The sequence below is a fragment of the Thamnophis sirtalis genome, unplaced genomic scaffold, assembly GCF_051295495.1.
Source record: "Thamnophis sirtalis isolate CommonGarterSnake01/CBP01778 unplaced genomic scaffold, rThaSir2_p1.2 scaffold_2, whole genome shotgun sequence".
Lineage (NCBI taxonomy): Eukaryota > Metazoa > Chordata > Lepidosauria > Squamata > Natricidae > Thamnophis > Thamnophis sirtalis.
This window is the reverse complement of record NW_028261382.1, coordinates 136,726,438-136,749,292: the sequence shown is the minus strand read 5'-3', so window position 1 is coordinate 136,749,292 and position 22,855 is coordinate 136,726,438. Positions and strand designations below refer to the sequence as shown.

The window sequence follows — 22,855 nt, the reverse complement described above, 5'->3', positions numbered from 1 at the left end:
TCAATAAATTTGGACACTTGATGTTATTATGCTCTATTACATTATTGATTTGAGAATGAAGGCTCTCAATAAGAAAACAGGCAAGGTGATTTTTTTAAAAAACAGATATTACAAAATGAAGACTTAGTTGGTTCTCCTAAAACGGTGATGGTGAATTTATGGCACAGATGCTTCCCTGAAGTCTCCAGAGGGCGAAAAACAACACAATGTGCAAACTGGAAGGTCTGGAATGGATTTCCAGTTTGCGTGTTGGGCCTTTTTTCTGGAGGGAGAAAAACGGCCCTACAGGCAACCTATATGTCCATTCCCAAACTTCCGGTTTGTGCATTGGGCTGTTTTTCACTTTCCAGAGGCTTCAGGAGGCTTCCCGGAAGCCTCAGTAGGGTAAAAAATGGCCCAACACGAAACCTAGAATTTGGAAAATGGGCCATTTCTGGTCAAATGCGCATGCATAGAGCCCACAGCGCAGGAGGGGCATAGGTTATAATGGTGGTGCATGCTCTTGTGCATTTAGCATCTGAGCCGAAAAAGGTTTGCCATCATTTTCCTATAACATTCAGGCTGTATGCAGTATTGCATTCATTAAATTAATCATCCTCATTTTGTTCCTATTAAATAACCTGTTTCTTTGTTTCTTTGCAATATTTTAAGTGAGTCTTTGAAATGATTTTAAGACCATCCAATAGCTATAATCTCAATAAGATTTTTTAATTGAATCTGCATTTGAATACCTTTTTTTTTACTTCCCACACAGCACCTGCCAAAAAAAAATGAAAAAGAGAATATATTTGCAATTTAATTTCCCTGGAGGGAAATGGGTTTTTCAGAGCAACTTTGATATATTTTTCTTTTCTTTCTTTTTTGCGGGGGAGGAGGGGCAAGAAGGAAGGTTAATCAGTAGTTTAATTCCTCTTGCCATTCTGTGATCCTATTTGCATGATAAAAGAATATCACATCTTTTTGAAAGTCCAATTTTGAAGCCCAATTTTTTTTAAAAAAATCCAGGGAGCAAACTAGGAATATTTTTTTTAAAAAAAATTAAAAAAATAAATTAACATAATCTTTTAAGACATCATTTTAAGGTATCCTATTATTACCTTTTGAAAATACAGGAATAATCTGGCTTGAATGTTTTCACATGCATTGTTTCAGTGTGGTTCTGTAATTTCTTTCTTAATGGAATTACTTCAAGTGCTGAACTTTTAGTGTATAAATCTGGTATTACCTATGACACCTATAATCACTGTGTGGCTTAAGCAGTGGAGAATTTTTTTGATTAAACTAAGACTATTGAAATGTAAAATAAAGTGCATATTATTTTGCCTTTCCTCTGGTACTGTGTATGTATTACAACAGATAAGTGTTTCTTACTTGTCTCTCTACTTCAGCAACATTCATTAAGCCAGTCTTAGCAACTTTAAGATTTATGAACTTGATTTCAAAATGGTCATTTTCAGTATCAATTTCCTTCACTTTATTTACAAGAAAAAATGAATGTTTACATGAGATTGTCTCTTGTGTGCTGCTTATCCTTGCCCATTTTATTATTACTTTTAACAACTAACTGTGATTTGAACTTTTTTTCTAATCAGCTGTTTTATTTCAACTGTTAGTGGCAGGGATAAACAATTCACAAAGATGCAACTGAGTTGGCAATGACAGTGAGTTTTCCTGCTAGTTTTCTAATGATAGAAATAGCCTGGGCCAATGGTTCTTATCCACAGAAAATCCGCTACATACTCTTGGTGTCTGGATGTAATACAGGGTCTATTCTGCTGTTTTGTATCTCTATGGTGCCTACTGGTGTGGTACTACCACTAAGTACAGGTAAGGTCACTGTCACTGCCAAGCCAGATGCATTGTGTGAATCCTTCATCCAGATAGAGAATCCATAAACAAAAGCTGCAAGCATGCAGCCAGGGACACTTCTACTTATCAAGATTGATGCACTGTTTCAGCTATCTTACCTTACAAGTGTATTCTTCCTTTTTTATAGCTGTGTGTTTATAATGATGCATTCTTACCTACATAAAAAACCTCTGTAGGAGGTTTTTTTAATTATACTTTTTAAAACAAATTCACAAAAGAATAACAATTTCAATGTGTGAACAGAGGAAAATGTTACAAAGAGCAGTTTGGAAAGGCTATTTCATATGCTCTCACCAAACTGTCTCCAAAATGACAGGTTGAAAGAGTAATCATTTTAGGAAAGTTTTTTCAAATAGGAAGATGGACAGGTTCGTGGACATGTGACCAGAAATAGCCAAGAAATATAACATATTTTAGCAGTTAGACTTATATACCGCTTCATAGGGCTTTTAGCCCTCTCTAAGCGGTTTACAGAGTCAGCGTATTGTCCCCAACAATCCGGGTCCTCATTTTACCCACCTCGGAAGGATGGAAGGCTGAGTCAACCTTGAGCTGGTGAGATTTGAACAGCCGAACTGCTGAACTGCAGTCAGCTGAAGTAGCCTGCAGTGCTGCACCCTAACCACTGCGCCACCTCGGCTCATCTCATATGTGTAGATGGTGAAGCAAAGTATTACATTTATATAGGTTGCAGTGACAGCAGAGAGAAGTAATCATTTTCACTTGAGTGCAGATAATTGTCAAGAACAATAGGAACATATGTTAATTTATTTTTTGTTTTAAAGGAAAAAAGAAATAATGGCTCCCTCCCATTCCTCCTCCCATTATAAGCACAACAGTGTAGTTGTCTCAACTCAAAGGTTTTGGGCCACACAAATGCATCACACCAATAGTGATTTGGAGATCAGCTCAAAGCTACCTGAAAAAAGCAAGAGGTTCTGTTTTGCTTTAAGTTCTAAATAATTAAAAATCTTAGACTTAAATATAATTTCACTTCTAGCAGAACCATCCAAAACTGAAAAGAGCATTGATTCCCAGGTCTACTTCTCACTTACTTTGTTCCAAAGTTTTCCTGAAAGGTAAGGTGACCAGATTTTCAGATTGGTAAAGAGGGACACCTTTGACCGGGGGGGAGGGAGTTGATTACAAATTTTATACGGAGCAACAAAAATGTTCAGACAACGCAAAAATAGTATTGTAATATTTTTTTTTATTTCAACATAACTACAATTTACAAATATAAATTGTAACTGTTGCCAAACATCAAAATTTTGATCACGTGACCATGAGGATGCTGAACGGTCGCTAAGTGTGAAAATGGTCGCTGTGTGAAAAATGGTCATCAGTCACTTTTTTCAATGCCATTGTAACTTTGGTCACTATACCACCTTTCTTGCCATAGTTCTTAAGTGAATAACTGCAGCTGATAAGTTAGTAACATAAGTGAATCTGGTTTCCCCATTTGAGTTTGTCAAAAGGTGATTATATGACCCCAGGACACTGAAACCATCATAAATACGAATCTGTTGCCAAACATCAAAATTTTGATCGCGTGACCATGAGGATGCTACAACGGTCGCTAAGTGTGAAAACGGTCGTTAAGTGTGAAAAATGGTCCTCAGTCACTTTTTTCAATGCCATTGTAACTTTGGCCACTAAGCCCATTATACCACCTTTCTTCCCACAGTTCTTAAGTGAATAGCTGCAGCTGGTATTTTGTATTTTGGATAGAATCTTTTTTTAAATAGTCTAAGACAATTTAAAAAAAAGAATCCACACAGAATAAATTGAAGTAAAACATTTCAAACTATTCCACACAGAATAAATTGAAGTAAAAGTATTTTAGAAAATTCTATGCACAATATATTTCAAAGTATTGTGCATAGAATTTTTAAAAATGGTTTATTTCTAAGACAATTTAAAAAAAGAATCCACACAGAATAAAACTATTTTAAAAAATCCTATGCACAATTATTAAAATATTTTAAAATACATAAAAAAATAAAAGAAAAAAACCCAGCTCACTTACCAGCAGGCAGTAACTCCAAGTCAATCCAGAATGATGTAGATGTTAATACAAAGAACTGAGCAAATTAAAATGGTGAAATTAGTCAGGGAAATATTTTTCAAAGAAACTTTGCCACCATTTTTTCCACACGAGCCGACCTCCAACTTCCATGCCCCTCCGTCCAGAAAATCCAAGAAGGAACACTTGCGACTTCTCTAGCCAAGTATTTCCTGTAGCTCTATGGTATTGGGTCATCTTTTCTTATAAAATGAGGTAAAAGGGGCATGGGGGGGTCCATTTTCTTGCTTTAACATTTTATCTTCAATGAAAGTACTGAGACAGAGAGAGGGTTTAGACAGATGTCTTTTGTCTTGCCCCGGTTAGGATTTCTTAAGCAAATCCACTGGGCTTTCAACATGAAGCCAGAAAATCGGGACTTTTTTAAAATGCCACGGGGCACGGGACAAATTGCTATAAATCGTGACTGTCCTGCCGAAATTGGGACGTCTGGTCACCTTACTGAAAGGAGTTGTCTTGAAAGCAGAGTGCTTAAGGACTTCCTGTTATTTGAACAGCTGAAGTAGAAAATTCCCATGGTGTCCTTTACCAATAAGACATAAAATAATTAACTATTTACCATTCCTCGTGATACCCAAAGTGTACTGTTTAAGGCAGACTCCTCAGTCTGCATCAATAATTCAAATTGAAATATTCAGGCATGTTATGTCTTCAACTAATTTTTGACTATAATTTCTTGAAGCATAAATTGCTAGCCTGAAGCCAAATGTTATAGTATGGAGCTTTATTGTTTTATGTTACACAATTTACTTTCAGTCACTTGAGTTCTTTCTTTTGACACAAGAAATATGTCTCAGCTATAAGGTTTATAATATTATTGAAACTTAGTTTGGTTATATTCTTTCTTATTTCTTCTAATGTAAAGAGAAGATATATTAAGCTTAGCTACAAAGCTGATTCAGTCTAACAAAAATACTTACGTTCCACAGACAAACTATTGAATAAAAAACATACATACATATCTTTTATGAATTCCCTTTCACTGTAACAAGCAGATGAAAGTAATTAGAATAGAATAGAATAACAGAGTTGGAAAGGACCTTGGAGGACTTTTAGTCCAACACCCTGCTTAGGCAGGAAACCCTACATCACTTCAGAAAAATAGTTATACAACTTCTAAAAAATATCCAGTGTTGGAGCATTTAAAACTTCTGCAGGCAAGTTGGCCCACTGATTAATTGTTCTAACTATCAGGAAATTTCTCCTTAATTCTAAGTTGCTTCTCTCCTTGATTAGTTTCTGCCCATTGCTTCTTGTTTTACCTTTAGGTGCTTTGTAGAACAGTTTGACTCCCTCTTCTTTGTGGCAACCCCTGAGATATCGGAAATTGCCACAAAGAAGAGGGAGTCAAACTATTATCCAAAGTAATTAGACACTGTTTAGGATCATGTCCAATCCTCCAAATGCGACAAAGAAACCCTTTGATCCCTTTGCCATGTTTCTATATCAAAGTTTCAGTACAAGAAAAAACCGATTTTAAGAACTTTTGCAGACGTCAGAAGAATATTTCCCAAAGAAATAAAGCTGAAAAACCAGCATTACCGCCTAAAATTCATGTTTGAATTTTTTTTTTCAGATTTATCAAGAGTATTATATACATCATACTGTATTGGTAAGGTATTTTTTACTGAACAAACTGCAGCAAATTCAGTTTAATTTTACTGGAACAAGTAAGAGAGATACTGCTACCAGAATAAATATAGTATACAAATATTGTAATATTACAATTATTCTTTAAAAGGTGGTTAGCAAAAAAATAGCATGTTATTGACTGAAGTATTAGTCAATATTTAAAACTTTTAAAATTAATGTAATAGTCCAGGTTAAAGATTCAAAATCCATTGTTGTGTAGTACTGTAGTAGGATCAACTGAAATAGCGTAGGTTTATGAAATATTGAGTTCTCCACAATATTTCATCAACCAGTGTCACCATGTAAACATTTGTAGAGAAAATAATATAAATGTGATAAATGGTTCTTGAATTATCATGACAATACTTGAAATTGATGGAATTGTATATGATGATACTTTAGATATTGCATCATTTGACTACTTTAAAAGCACAGAAGTGTATCTGGGGATGTTTGAGTATAAACATTTTTTCATCTGTGTTTAAAATAACCAAATACTTTATTTTATTTTCCTTAAACCTCTGTTGTGGAATCCATAAACACTGTAATGCTATCATTTTTTTATTTCTCCAATTTAGGAAAACAGTATCATCATAATTTTGACTCTTCAGTTGTAATGTACAGATAGATAAAACAATACTTTTGTATATACAGTAGATAATTGACTTTTACTCTCAATTTTCTCAACATCAACATGATAATTAAAAATTCAAGTTAGACTTTTGACAAATTTTATTGAAACAGAATTCACAGCAAGAGACTAAAATAAAAACTTGAAATTTAATTAGGCCATGTTTCTATTTAGGAAACTTAAATATAAAGTTTTAAATAAAACACCACCTAACTTTATGCAAAAAAGGCAAGCTAGCAATGTTACTTTTGATGTTTTTGACAGCAAGATTTCTATCGTGTGTCCCGAAAATACGACATGTCCTGATAATAAGGCCATGGCACATTTTTCTGGTGGACAAAAATATAAGCCCTCCCCTGCAAATAAGACCCCTGGACAACCCCCCCCCACCTCCGACCAGGCAGAGCGCCACTCACCAACCTAGCAGTATCCCGAAGGTGCCAAGCTGCGGGAAACAGGGGGCGGGCAAAGGTGATTGCATTGCTTGGTGCCTTTGGGATACCACTAGGTTGGTGAGTGGCGCTGTGCCCAGCTGAAGAGGGGGGTTGCTGGGCAGCTGCTCTCTTGCGAGAGGGCTCCCAAATAGCTGGGAACAGCAGCCACCTGGCAAACCCCCTTTCCAGCCGTGCAGAGCACCATTCACTGACCTAGGGGTATCGCCAAGCCGCGTGAAGTTCTGTTCGCTGCCGCCCAGCTCTTGCAGCTTGGCGCCTTTGAAATGCCAGTGAATGGCGCTCTGCACGACTGGAGAAGGGGGTTGTGTGAGTGGCTGTCCTGCTCTCGCTCATGTGCCTCCCAGCCTCATGATGCCCTGGCCCAGCTCTCCCTGCAGAGCGAGGGCACCTCCACTGCTGTCACCACCATCCCAGAATGACTTTTTCAGCAGCTTCCAAACTGAGTCTTCCTGCAGTGGCCGCTCTGGGTGTATGCTCTATGGTTGTGGGATGGCTGTCGGCAGTGTGTACAACCATAGAGCATACGCCCAGAGCGGCCACTGCCAGAAGACTTGATTTGGAAGCCGCCCAAAAAAGCCATGCTGAGATGGCGGTGGCAGTGGTGGCGGCAGTGTAGCTGCCCTGGCTCTGCAGGGAGAGCTGGGCCAGGGCATCGTGAGGCTAGGAGGTGCGAGAGCAAGAGCGGAACAGCTGCTCGTGCAAAATTCCTCTCCAGCCGTGCAGAGCACCATTCACTGGCAATTTGAAGGCGCCAAGCCAGGCAAGAGCTGGGCAGTGGTGAACAGGTGCTCATGCAGCTTGGTGATACCCCTAGGTCAGTGAATGGCACTCTGCATGTGTGGAAAGGGGGTTTGCCAGGTGGCTGCTCATGAGCATGGCTATTGTGTTGCGCTGCTGCGACAGCAACACAGCCATTCGCTCATGAGGCTGTACCCAGCTCTTTGGGAGCCCAATCGCAAGAGAGCAGCCACCCGGCAACCCCAAAACAATAAACCCTCCTATCATAATAACACCTAAGCCATATTTTGTGTGTAAAAAGAAAATAAGACCCTGTCTTATTTTTGGGAAAACATGGTATCATGTAAACCTGGGCTGCATCTCAACCTTTTTTTTATTTGCAAACAATTGTTAGCAATAATATGAATCTTTATTGTTATTTTATTAATTATTTCTTAACTGGAAATCTTTCTTAAATTTTCACCCCAAATGTGGGATCAACTCCTCTTCTAATTTTATAATTCTAAGGCCCTAATGAACCTCATTGCAAAGTAGATATTGGTTAGCTCGATGTTACCCAAATATATTTACAGATACCAGCTAGCATCTACTGTCATGCTGAAAATACAAATCTGTCCTTGTAGTCCAGTTAGACAATGATAATAAGTTTACATCAGAAAGATCTTTTTCTTAGCTGTACTGCACAAGCAGTTTTCAGCAAAGGTATTGATGCTGTATCCCTGTAGATTTAGACTGAATTTATATATATAACATCCTCTAATAATTTTATGCAAAAATAAAGGATAGGGTCAGACCTACATCATTATAATTCAAGCTACTATATGAATTATAGATCCCAAGGATCTTTTCCATGAGATGAATGCAAAGTGAGATACCGGTTAAAAGGCCATTCCAAAAATAGAGATGGCCTCAAGCTACTGACTGCTTTATGAAGAAAGTTAATGTCATGGTTTATAGTTTTTTGAACTACAGAGCCTTGTCATCAATCAATCATTGCACATGAACTGCTGTATCATTATTTATTTGCATGATCTATTTTCTTTTAAAGATTTTCTTCAGATATATAAATGTTTAAATTCTTCATCTATCAGATATTCTTCTTCACTATTAAATTAACCTAATGGTTAATTATTGGTTCTTAAGCAAAAAGATTAAATATCACAAATGTATGAAGGAAGCATTCAGTGCGATATCCCAAGGTTCTGTCTTAGACTCTTCATCATCTTCATAAGTGATTTAGATGAGAAAATAGAAGGAGAAATCAAATTTGGAGAAAATACCAATACCCATTACTCAGTGCTGACACTTGTATGCTGGACCTGTGTTCCTCTTGGTTAGTCTCGGCTTCCCGGGAGGTGACACGAGGCTGGCTCCAGGCAATTACCAACACTTCGTTGAGAGAGGGGTTCTTTCCCACTGCCTTGAAGGAGGTGGTGGTGAGGCCCCTCCTTAAGAAGCCTTCCCTGGACCCAGCTTCTTTAGCCAACTATCGTCCGGTCTCCAACCTTTGCTTTGTAGCGAAGGTTGTCAAGAGTGTGGTAGCATGTCAGCTTCCCCAGTACCTGGATGAAGCTGTCTACCTGGATCCATTTCAGTCGGGTTTCAGTCCCGGATACAGCACGGAAACAGCATTGGTTGCGTTGGTCGATGATCTCTGGTGGGCCTGGGACAGGGGCTGCTCCTCTGTCCTTGTCCTATTAGACCTCTCGGAGGCTTTCAATAACATCACCCATGGTATCCTACTGAGATGACTCGGGGGGTTGGCAGTGGAGGGCACCGTTTTACGGTGGTTCCCCTCCTACCTGTCGGAACGATCACAGTTTGTGTTGACTGGAGGGCAGGGATCGGCCCCGAGGCACATCACTTGTGGGGTGCCCCAGGGGTCGGTTCTCTCACCCCTCCTGTTCAACATATATATGAAAACGCTGGGTGAGATCAGCCATGGTTTTGGGGTACGGTATCATTACTATGCTGATGATACCCAACTTTTCATCTCTACCCCAAACCACCCAAAGGATGCCCTCGACGTGATGTCCTGATGCCTGGAGGCTGGATCTGGATGGGGAGGAACAGGCTCAAGCTCAATCCCTCCAAGACTGAGTGGCTGTGGTTTCCATCATCCTGATTTGTGCATCTTGTTCCATCTTTGATGATAGGGGGAGAAATTTTAGCCCCATCAGAGAGGGGCCACAATCTGGGAGCCCTCCTGAAAATGCGGCTTAGTTTAGAAGAACACCTGACAGCCGTGACCAGGGGGGACCTTTTACCAGGTTCGCCTGGTACGTCAGTTGCGCCCCTTCCTGGATCGGGATGCTCTGTACACAGGTACTCATGCCCTCGTCCTTTCTCACCTGGACTACTGTAGCGCTCTCTACATGTGGCTGCCCTTGAAGAGCACCTGGAGGCTTCAACTGGTCCAGAATGCGGCTGCGCAGGTTATCATGGGGGTACCTAGATGCTCCCATGTTGCACCCCTTTTAGGCGGCCTGCACTGGTTGCCGGTTGTCTTCCGGGTGCGATTCAAGGTACTAATTATGACCTTTAAAGCGCTCCATGGCTTAGGCCCAGGGTACCTGCGAGACCACCTACTGCCACCGGTAGCCTCCCACCGTCCAGTGCGATCCCACAGAGTTGGCCTCCGCAGGGTGCCGTCAGCCAGACAGTGTCAGCTAGCAACCCCCAGGGGGAGAGCCTTTCTGTGGGAGCGCCTTCCCTCTGGAATGAGCTGCCCCCGGAGCTTCGTATAATCCCTGACCTACGGTCCTTCCAACGCGCCCTAAAAAGTTGGCTTTTCCAGCAAGCCAGCCTGGCCTGAACAAAATAAAATAAATGATTGATTATTGTTAATTTTAATCTAATTTTTTAAATGTTATTGTTAATCTTAATTGGGTTTGTTTTTTGGATATTCTATCTAATTTTTTTAAACTTTTGTAATATGTTTTTTTAATGTTGTACGCCACCCTGAGTCCTTTGGGAGAAGGGCGGTATATAAATCCAACAAGCAAACAAACAAACAAACCATTTCCATGGAGGAAATAGCCATTGATTTGGAAGATAGGCTCAGATTCAGAAAGATCTTGACCTACCTAACAAAATGCATTTCATTGGTGAGAAAAGTAAAATCCTTTATTTAGTCAAGAAAAACCAAATGAACAAGTATAGAAAAAAATGGCATTTGACTCAACAGCAGCAACTGTGAAAGAGATCCAGGTGTCCTAGTGAACAGCCATTTAAGTATGAGTCAACAGCATGCTGCATTTATGAAAAAAGCCAATGCAGTTCTAGGCTGCATCAATAGACAGATAATATGAAGATTATGTGCCACTGTACATTGCACTGGTAAGACCACTCTTGGAATACTGCATCCAGTTTTGGTCACCACAACACAAAAAGATGTTGAGACTCTAAAAAGAGTGCAAAGAAGAGCAGCAAAGGTGATTGGGGGACTGAGGGTTAAAGTGTATGATGAACAGTTGTGGAAACTGGCTATGTCTAGTCTTAACAAAAGGACTAGGGCTGATATGATAGCAATTTTCCAATATTTGAGGGACTGTCACACAGATTTATCTAGTCCTCAAAGCACTTAAGGGCAGGACAAGAAGTAATCAATGGAAGTTTATTGAAGAGAGATCCAATCTAGAATTAAGGACAAATACCTGTAGGGAGAACAATTAATCGGTGGAAGAGCTTACCCACAGAAGCTGTGGGTGCTCCTTCACTAGAGATTTTCTAAGAAGAGATTGGAAAGCCATTTATCCAAAATGGTATAGTGTCTCCTACTTGAACAGGGGATTGGACTAGAGGATTCCAAGGTCTCTTCCACTTCTGTTTTTCTGTTATCATGGATGTGCTCAATTTACCTCAGAAGACCTGAGGGAGTGGGTTAAGAATAGATTATTTTGTAAATCGGCTTATGTAGTTCCTAAGAATAAATTCTAAGTTGTTTGCACATAATTGGTTTAATCAAAATGATATTTTATTTCCATATTCTCATTTCCTTTGTCTGTTCCTAAGACTATTTTGTCTACAAATCTGGATAATTTCATTGCCAAGAATTCACATGTGTTCCTCACTTTTAAAAAGTGCAAGTCTCCATTACTTTAAAAGTAATGGTTTTAAGAATAGAATAGTTATCTACTAACCTTTTACATTCCAAACTTTTGTTACCCTTTGGGAATCATGGAGATGTATCTGATGTAATTGGTAAAAAGGTAATTGGATGATCTGAATTTTTCCTGCATGTTTAAAAATAAATTCAAACATCATTTGAAAATTGTCATTAATCATTTTATTCTAGAGTTAAGTGTCCACTTTAATGAAGGTTAACCTTTTACATAAGTCACAAGGTGTTTTAAAAATAGTATAATCCTTAATTTCCACTTTTTAACTGGAATAATTATTTTGTGCTGCAAATCTTTCTGATTTGAAGAATAAGAGATAAATTCTCATTCTCCCTTGTAGATTCTCTGTGACAAACTATCTTTATTTGTCCATAAATGTCAAATAATCCTGATCTGTCAACTGATAGATTTATTTCCATTTATTTGCTGTGCAAATGTACAGACATTTTATTTTATGTGAAATAGATTTCATCTATTCAAGAGCCATGGTGGTGCAGTGGTTAGAATACTGTACTGCAGGCTAACTCATTGCTTACTCCAGGAGTTTGATTCTGAAAGGCTCAGGGTTGACTCAGCCTTCCACCTTTCTGGGATCAGTAAAATGAGGACCCAGATTGTTGGGGGCAATATGATGACTGTGTAAACTACTTAGGGAGGGCTGAAAAGCACTGTGAAGTGACTATAAGCCTAAATGCTATTGCTGTCTTATGTGTGGCTATTTCAATGTTCTCTTCTTTCACTGTGCTTAAATATAATGTATACCTTACATTGAAACATTTATAGAATGTGAGAATAGAAACCATTTCCCATATGAATCTTCTATATTGACCAAATGTCTGCACTAAGTTTGTGTTCTGCCTTATTGTACAGAAAATATTGATTGATTTATTGGTTTATATAACGCCACAACTCACAAAAATGTAATTGTGGGTGGCTTTCAACATTAAAAAACAAAATTATAGAATCCCTAGGCAAAAAAACAACTAACAATCAGCCACATTGTAGACTTCAAATTGGAGATAGTGAGTTAAGTTAGCACAGTTTCAGGGAAGCTCAGAATAAATAAAGCCCATGTGGTTTTTCATTTCATGGAAGCACCTGAAAGGTAATAGAAATGTTTGAATAATTTCTTGGTCCTTGAAAAGCATCTCCAATTTATTTTCAGGTGCAAGTGACTAGAGTATTTTTAAATTTGATCTGAAACTGACTACATGGTCAATCTTAGAAGCTGAAATACAATTTATATATGATGCATCATGTATATTCTTTGTCAAGTTCTAAAGAAGTCTCATGAGTATATGGAATAAGTATGATATGTTTTTAAAAACATCTATTCCTGCTTAGGGTGGTTAATCCTAATATCTATTGAGCATTAATAAAGAAACAAAAATGCCAGAACATTTTCAATCCTATTAATTCCTTTGTGGTTACTACATTATAACTATACTTTTACATAAGTAACTAAAATTATGTTGCAATCAGTAGGAACCACAGAGCCTATTTCCTGGGCTTTTACAAGAAAAACAACTTGACCATTGTAATTCACTGACATAAATGAATTCAACAAATTTGTTAGTAAAAATAATCATTATAAGCAGGAATAGATGAGCTATGTTTTGCATATTAAATATCAACAATATATATTTTTCTTGAATGAGTATTTTCCACATTGTTAGATACAGATGACTGCATCTGTAAATTACTGTCCCATCAATAATGAGAATTAAGAATAGTTTAATACCAGTCTTATCTAAGCAAATGTTACTCTTATAAGGTGGGAGGACGAGATATTGTTAATGGCATTACCATGCAGTGTTAAATGATGAGTATCTAATGACTCAATCTATCATTCTAATGAGGCCATCTGATCTCAACATTAATTCTGAAAGACTCATTGGGCTTTATTCCAGCAGATCATCATATTCTATCCTTTGTATAACATTTATGGAACATTGAATATTGCAACATGTAAAAGCAATTCAAACAGCCAGCTCGTAAGGGTGAGGGAATAAAAATAGAGAGCAAACAATAATGAACATGCAAAGCTTAATATCCACAATAGGTGGCAAAGAAAAATAAAAACCATGGGGATGGTGAATAGTGACCAAATTTATGAAAAAAAGGCAAAGGCTGGATAGCAGCAATTGAACAAAAAGAGCTTTTTCCTTCTCCTTATGGAGTATCTAAAATCAAAGGAACCAGGTCCAATTTACAGGCCTTGTAAGATTTAGTTAGTGTTGTTAGTTGCAAAGTCATGTCCGATCCATCGTGACCCCATGAACAATGTTCCTCCAGGCCTTCCTGTCCTCTACCATTCCCCGGAGTCCATTTAAGCTCACACCGACTGCTTCAGTGACTCCATCCAGCCACCTCATTCTCTGTCGTCTCTTTCTTCTTTTGCCCTCAACCTTTCCCAGTGTAAGGCCTAGATTATAGCATTATATCAGTATGTAATGTCTCAGGTTCTTTTAACTGACTGGACAGATACTGTATATTTTTCCCTGTCCCTTTGGTTTCCTGCTTTAATTAGGGTATGATATGCTATCTCTGCGCTGAAATTAATCCTAAACAAAATGAGCTGTACGTTAGAATTGGAAGCCATGAAATAATATATTTGTTATTTTTCTTAACGCTAAACATTCTTGATTTGTAGACAAAAGTGTTCAGATAGTAAGAAATAATTGGAATTCTTTAGATGCTTTTAGTAATTCATGGGAAAAGAACATTGTACATTTCCTCTCAGAATTATCTTGAATTTCTGTATATTGTCTACATATTTGCTAAATGTTGGTAAAGCTCACTATGTTTCAAGAAGGAGATGAAATATTTTGTCTTTGCTCATTTTATAGTTCAGTTAATACTTTATTGCCATGTTTGGAAATAGAGACTGAAATATCTGTCTAGGTTGTAAGAACATGTGACATTTCCAAAAGAAGACTGATGATATTCTTTTTACAGGCAATTTTCACTTCCATTGTTTTAAACTACTGTGGTAGTATGCATTTCCTTTGGAATATATTTTTCATATTACATTATTAAAATTATGTTTTGAAAATGCTTTATTTTGTTTTGTTTACTAGGAAACAGATCTCATGACCTTTAACATCTCAATGCATCGATCTTGGTGGCGAGAACATGGGCCAGGCTGCATACGAAGAGTAGTGCGCCCTTCAGCTCCTGGGATCATAGATGATATTTCCTATGTCTCTGTGACAGGTTGCATAATTGACTTTCAGTACCTAGAGGTCATTCATAGTGCCATCCAAATTCTACTCTCTGTAAGTCCATATTTACCTTTATGGATATTTTTATTTTTACATATTTTTTTCCATACTGCCACTGCTGCTTTTTTGTGTGTGCCACTTTCAGTTATTCAGCCACTTTAAAAAAAAATTTTAAAAACAAGAATTTAAAAAGTGTTTTGCATATATATTTTGATATGAAATGTGCTTTAAATTTTGGTGCTTTTTGTTCAAAATTCAGAAAATATCTTCACAAGTTCTTTTTGTTTGTGTCTACACACACACAGACACACACAATATATATGTGTGTGTGTATATGTGTATGTGTATGTATATGTATGTATGTATGTGTGTGTGTGTGTGTGTATATATATATATATAATATCTGGCCCTTTAGCTGTCCCTGTCCAGTCTGCATGAAGTCAATTGGAAATTACAAATCATATGTAAGTAAGTGTACACCATGCACACAATACAATTGCATTGTTTTTATTTTGAAGGTAACTTTTTAAAAATTTACTTATGTACATCCATGTGTGCCTACCCCCCCTTCATAACTGTATTGGTTCAGCCCTCCAAAACAATCACAGTTTCTAATATGGCCTCTAGGGAAAATTAATTGCCCACCCCTGATATATAGTTATAAAAAAAAGACTATTTTTTAAGATTATTTTTTAATGCCAAAGGTGCTCATAGAAGAAACTTATTAATGTAAAAGCTTCTTAGTTTTTGTTTCATATGTAAAGAAAAGATATTAAACTTATTAGGAAATTTATTTTCCCTAGACACTGAATTTTTATATAATTTCATCAGTAGAACCATTACAGAATTTCATATTGTACACATGTATCTGGTTGTCCAGCGATATAAAAATCCATTGTTTCATGCATCTACAGAATAATCTGTACAATGCATTCTATTAAATTTGCGTCATGTACATATTGTCTATGCTGAGCTGTTTCAGGAATACAAGACTAATATCTAATACCACCTGCAGATAAATTTTCTATGGAAGGTCTATGGAAGTTCAACAAAGTTGTACTCATGACAGTAGATAAAAGCTGCATTAAAAGCAGCACTCTTATAGATGTTCTACAGGTGCAAGAAATCATGATTTGGCTTACAATCTGAATATTTGGTACCTTCCCATGGTAGCAACCTTTGACTGCATTAAATAAGATTCATAGCAATGCAGAGAATATTATTTTAAACATGTTCATACTTTACATGATTTAAACTGTTAATCTAAATTTAGACAGATTAATATTTGTGTTTTCATGTGATTCTCTGATCCTTCTTTATTTATTCAGATTTGATATAATCTTTATTCGTTAATGAATTCCTCTCACTTGCAAGAAAGGAGAAAATACTATTATAAGTAGTGTAGTAATTAAGAAAACATTATTAAAAGAGTCATTTGGAACATGTAGCGTAGTTTATGCAATATGGCAATCCATGTTACTTTATCATGCAAATTAAAATAAAGCTTTATGTTGATTTGCAAATCAAATTAGAAAAATAAATGAAAGAGAAGACTTAATGAACTTCTCTAATTATCTAGGAGCAGTTTATATGCCTAGGATAAGCTTCAAAATATTAAGGACAGCTATTTTTTTGCTAACATAACATAGATTTGTCAATTACTTGTAATTAACCATTAAGATGAGAAATTTATTCACTGCATTAGTAAAATGGTCCCATTGTTATCTTTGTTCTTTTGAATCCAGAAAAACTCATTCACTTTTCCTTTCTTTTCTTATAAACCCCATCGCTGCAATGGAATATGTAAATGTTATACAGAAAGTTATGAATTAGGCTCTCTGATATGTTCTGTACATTGTGAACTATTGACTTCAAACATATTGGACTCATACCTGATAGTTTTGTACACTCTGGTTTGCAAGTCCTTTGTTCCAAGATTTTCAGTATGGTACATAGCTATTATTAATCACTGCAATGATAGGATGGTCTCTCATCACTACAATGGTAGATGAGAGAAGGATGGTAAAATATTGTCTTTTCTGAAATGGGTGATTTTTCTTATTGACGCAATGGTGAAAATGATGTTTATAATTAAAATGATGTCATTACACATTCTCATTGTACAAGAATAGAAATATAACTTCTGTTATGTATAGAAATTATAAGGTAGTCACTATTCTCATACTATTAGACTACTTCAAAGAAACAAATCACTCAAAACTATCAGATGAAAGGCATTTAATCCTATTTAATCTACCACTACTATGTAAAATGCTCTTATAGTTCAGTATATTTCAAGCTCTGTACATTTAATCTGCTAATATTTCTATAAATTTTTGCTTAGTTTCAGGTGGTATGGTATCAGTATATCTTCATGTTTGGTATGGGAAGTCCATTATTGAGTACTTCCTGAAAAATTATTATGCCTACTAGGTAAAGAAAGGATTAGATTTCTTTTACATATATTTAAATTTAGGGATCATATTGTCCATGTATTCATTGAAGGCCACATGTTTGACCTCAGGAGGATGGGGTGGGCATGTCTAGAGTGGGTGTGGCTAGCTCAATGTCACTCCTGTCGGAGGCGCCTGTGGTGGCCTGAGTGCTCTGCAGCGAAAATGGGCTCCTGAACTTCGTTTTCGACTGCCACAGCTCCTGCAACCCTCTGCCAGTGAAAATGGACCCCAAGCTCCATTTTGCAAGTGGCAGTGGCAGCTGATAACAGAGTTCAGGAGCCCGTTTTCTCTGGCAGAAGCACCACAGGTCAGTCCTTCACTGTTTTCAGGGCAGTCCCAACGGCCAGATCTAAGTACCTGGTGGGTCACATCCAGCCCCTGGGCCTTGAGTTTGACACGCCTGCTCTACATTTACTGGGATGGAAGAGATGTTTCTATTTGAGGAAGAGAGTTCAGAATTTAGATTATTAAGTGCAATATTGCTAACTCCCAGGGAAATATGGGAGGTAATGTCTAAGGAAAGTTTTTGAACTTATAATATGGTATTAAAAAGGAAAATTCATCTTTATTCGTTTTTAAAACAGCATCTAAAAAAATCCTAGCTAAATCTCACATGTAAATCTTAAGAAAAAAAATCATTATTTCATTGCCTCCTAAAAAAAATTCAGAAAAATATCTGAAATAACACATCTGCATTATTTTTAAAAATAACAAAATATTTCTCCAGTATCATAATATAATTGACTGTACTCCTCTACATTCCCAGGTACTAATTTGTCCCAATATAGGGTACATCTTTGTGTGGAATTTTAATATGAATATGTCCCCATCGATCCATTCCTCCTTAGCTACTATATCATTATTAATCTCTTTACAGTGTCCTTGATTTAATTGATGGTTTAAGTCTCACTATTTTCAACATATCTCTCAGCTACTGATTATTTAATTTGAGGATGAACCATTACATTTTTGTGATTTTAAATACTACTTTATCAAAGGGAAAAAATAATTTTAAGTAGCAGCCATTTAATTAGCAGTCTTCAGTGGAGCAGCTATTAAAATGAGGAACATGCCAATTAATATAAAATGAAATATTTCCTCTGTGCTCAGGAGACCTTTAGTGCTTTTCCAAATACATATTTTCAAGAAAAATGTAGATTGCATGTTCACTCTCCCATATTTTACTGTATATTTTGTTACTGGGATTTTTAAAAGCCCATAGCAAATATAGCAAGAATCAAAGTTAAGAAAATAATTTCATTAATGTCTCAGACATCTCTTGGTTGATATCCAAGATTAAGAGATGATGAGATAAATATGTTAGGAACACAGAGCTCCATATCCCTGATATATTTATGCCATTTTGAAAAAATACTTACTTTTAATACTTCTTTGGTCTCTTGAAGTTAAAGTGACTATCTTACTATATGTCTTAAGCAGCGAAAATAGGCAAAACCCTTTAGCAAAATAAGCAAATAGTGATATTTTATACTCACAATTTCTTTGTAAAAATGGAATTCATTGAAAAACAAATTGTTACTCTTAAAAGTATAATATTCTAAAACTGAAGTATACTGCCAAATACTTGGCAAATACTCTGTGAGTTATAATTTTTTTTTGCAGGTATGTAAATATAGCCACAAGTAAAGGATTGTATATACTTGACATTAGATAGTAGCAAAATTCTATGTGACACATTGTTGAATGCCACCTAAATAATACAAAGGTTGGACTTGGTGCTTTTTCTCCTACTAGCCAGCCTTCTTTCATAACAAAGATATCTATTATGGCAGCAACTGGTAGTCTCCGGTTTCAGAGTGTAAAGAACAAGGCAAGAAATCCTTTAAATAGTGGGAAACATCAGAATGAAATTGCAGCATATTATCTCATCCCAAAGATACTTTTTCAAGAGGCAACTGGGCTTTCTAATTTTTCTTTGAAGGTGTTTCTCTCTGAAGAACTAAAGAAGCTTCTTGAATGAGAAGCGAAGCGTCTTCAAAGAAAAACTATAAAGTCCAGTTGCCTCTTGAAAAAACACCTTTGGGACTGAGAATCTCTATAGACATTCAGCCTATTGTCTGTTTTAGTGTCTTCATCTTAGTCTACAAGCCCAGCGTTCTAACTTAATGAACCAATGCACTCCCCTCGGATGGTGATGAAAAGTATGGACAGGACAGCAAGTGCCCTAGAACGAGTACTACTAAGAGCCAAATAATGTTTGTTTGGCCATATAGCATTTACTAACAGCAAATATGTGATAGATTGAATTTTACTACAAGGGAAAGGAGCTGCATTTCGAAGCTGATGTGGAAGCAATGCTGCTTTCCTGCCACTGCTATGCTGCTGTATGATTCTGAACAGTTACTCATGTTTTATACATGGACAGCAATGAGAATACACTCACATCAGTGGTGGGATTCACTTACCTTCCCTACCAGTTTGCAGATCTGAGCGTGCACGCTTGCTTCATTTGCATGGGCCGCTTCTGCGCATGTGCACTGCCTTTTCCAATGGTGCAGTGCTCGAGCATTATGTCGGGGTGGGTGGGCAGAGCCTCTCGCAGCAGCTGCTACTGGTTTGCCTGAACCGGAGAGAACCGACTGAATACCACCTCTGACTCACATGTCACTCTTAAGAATTATGGAAAGGAATATGAAACAATGAAATGAGCTCCATTGGTCTTTTGTTCATAGCTACATTTACCTGGAGAAGTTTATACGCTAGCATAATTATGCACATTAAAATAAAAAAAATAATAATGCTGCTGACCTTTAATTCTGGAAACCAGTCCCAAAGTGCATTATTTATAAAATACTTGGTGAGTGCCTTATATTTATGCATAAACACATACTAAAATATTTTTAGGTCAGCTGGCATTTGTGCTATTGCTAACTGCAGAAATAATTTCAGTTTTATGTGAGGTGGCTTATTCGGGTTGAGCAAAAATGAGATGTGCAAAAAAACCCAGACCTGTTGTGCAGTGATGCAGAAGATAAGAATCTGTCATACTGAAGAGTTAAAAACAGAAAGGACCCTCCATTTTTATGAGACCAAGTAATTAGGATCCTATATAGTAGAATGTAATAAAAAATGCTGTATTATGTCATACACAAATGTACTAAAATTTGAAACAAAGGTGGTTAAGCCAGCAATGGAAAAAAAGTATGATAATGGAAAGAAGAAGAAAAAATGCTCCAGATAAAGCATGCACAATAAGAATGCACAACAATGAGAATATGAACAGTAACAGATTGCTATATCAGTCAAAACAAAAGCTAAACAATAAGATATATTAGCTATTAATTACAAATTGAATTGATATCATGTATTGCAGTCATATAAGAAATTATTCAATATCAAAACTGACACTGAACATAAAACATTAACACTACAGCACGGAAACTGCTTTGGTCGCGCTGATCGATGATCTCTGGCGGGCCAGGGATAGGGGGTCACCCCTCTATCCTTGTGCTCCTTGACCTCTCAGCGGCCTTCGATACCATCGACCATGGTATCCTTCTGCGACGGTTACGAGAGGTGGGAGTGGGAGGCACCGTCCTTCGGTGGTTCTCCTCCTACCTCTCGGACAGGTTGGTGTTGGTCGGAGGGCAGAGATCGACCCAAGGCCCCTCAACTACGGGGTGCCGCAGGGTTCGGTCCTGTCCCCCTTCCTATTTAACATCTACATGAAGCCGCTGGGTGAGATCATACGCCGGCACGGGATTAAGTACCACCAATACGCAGACGATACGCAGTTGTATCTGTCCGCCCCGTGCCAACTCAGCGAAGCAGTAGAAGGGATGTGCCAGTGCCTGGAGGCTGTTAGGGTCTGGATGGCAGCAAACAAGTTGGCACTCAATCCAGACAAGACCGAGTGGCTTCTGATGTTCCGTCCCAAAGATTGGCCAATTATTCCATCTCTCAGGCTGGGGGGTGAAATTATACACCCCTCAGAGAGGGTTTGCAATTTGGGAGTCCTCCTGGATCCCCAGCTGACTTTAGAACACCATTTGTCCGCTGTGACCAGGGGGACCTTTGCCCAGGTTCGCCTGGTGCACCAATTGCGACCCTACCTGGATCGGGAGGCCCTTCAGACAGTCACTCACGCCCTTGTGACCTCAAGACTGGATTATTGTAATGCACTCTACATGGGGCTGCCCTTGAAGAGTGTTCGAAGACTTCAGTTAGTCCAGAACGCAGCCACGCGAGCGATTGTGGGTGCACCCAGGTACACCCATGTCACACCTATCCTCCGCGAGCTGCACTGGCTACCCATTAGTCTCCAAATCCACTTCAAGGTGCTGGTCGCTACCTATAAAGCCCTACATGGCATCGGACCTGGGTACCTGAGAGACCGCCTCCTGCCGATTACCTCCCATAGACTGATTAGATCTCACAGGTTAGGTCTCCTGCGGATTCCATCCGCCAGCCAATGTCGGCTGGCGACCCCCCGGGGGAGAGCCTTCTCTGTTGCAGCTCCAGCCCTCTGGAATGATCTCCCTGTTGAGATCCGGACCCTTACTACCCTCCCGGCCTTCCGCAAAGCCACCAAGTCCTGGCTGCTCCAGCAGGCGGGGGGGGCTGTGAAACATCCAGCCCCACGGAAATTGTGAATGTTGCGGTTTTTGTTTTTAAAGTGTTGTCTTTGTCTAGTTTTCCCCCTTCCCTTGTCTATTGTGAGCCGCCCGGAGTCCTTCGGGAGTGGGCGGCATACAAGACAAATAAATACAATACAAATACAATACAATAGTATACAGTATTTGTCTATATTACAGCCAGTTTGGTGCAGTGCAGAGCCAGTTTGGCATCAGGCTGGAAACCGGGAGACCGAGAGTTCTAGTTCCACCTTGGGAACAAAGCCAACTCAGTTGGTTTGGGGGGAGTGATTCCCTTTGAATCCAATCTCACACAAGTGTTGTTTTGGGGAAAATAAGACAAGGAACGAATATTAGGTATTCAAGGTTATTGCCTTGAGTTAATGTTTATTAATATTTGTTCATATTTTTATAAAATTATAAAAATAATAAAGGTAAGATAAAAATAAATACATAAATAAATTGCTTATTGGTTGTTATTATTATTATTACTATTATTAATCATAATGCAGTCAGCCAGATGTTCAGACTGGATTTGGCATTTTTGTCTAGCAATAGAGTCCTTACTAATAGGATAGGTAGATCTGGATGTTTGATGGTGTTACAGATATCATCGCAGAATTTCCAGTATGCCACTTTTTACAATTGACTTATGGCAAATGTATCAATGTCAGTGGTGGTGTACAAGTGGTGGTCCAGTTGCTTTGGGATTGTACCTGAGGTGCCTGTTACTAGTGGTACTATCTTTGTTTGTCTTCACCACAGTTGTTCTATTTCTATTTGTAGGTCTTTGTGTTTTGTTATCTTCTCCAGTTCTTTCTCTTCTATTCTGCTGTCTCCAGACATGGCCACATCCACTACCCAGACTTTTTTTGTCTTATCAACAATTGTTAAGTCCAGAATGGGAAGAGATCTGATGTCGCAACGACACCATGGGTGATCTTGGAGCTCCGAGATCGCAGTCGATACTTTTGCCGCTGGACAGTCCTTTTGGATCTAAACCATCCCGAAGAGACGGTGACAGGGAAGAGTATGACTTTTTTTGTCT

General features: G+C 38.0%; 1 protein-coding gene across 1 annotated transcript in view; it reads left to right on the top strand.

The window, feature by feature from the left end:
* NKAIN3 (sodium/potassium transporting ATPase interacting 3) overlaps positions 1-22,855 on the top strand; it is a 180,473-nt gene that overhangs the window by 108,471 nt on the left and 49,147 nt on the right. Inside the window, exon 4 of the mRNA XM_087707016.1 lies at positions 14,613-14,810. Coding sequence (XP_087563142.1) covers positions 14,613-14,810 — 198 coding nt within the window. The remainder of the gene's footprint in view (positions 1-14,612; positions 14,811-22,855) is intronic.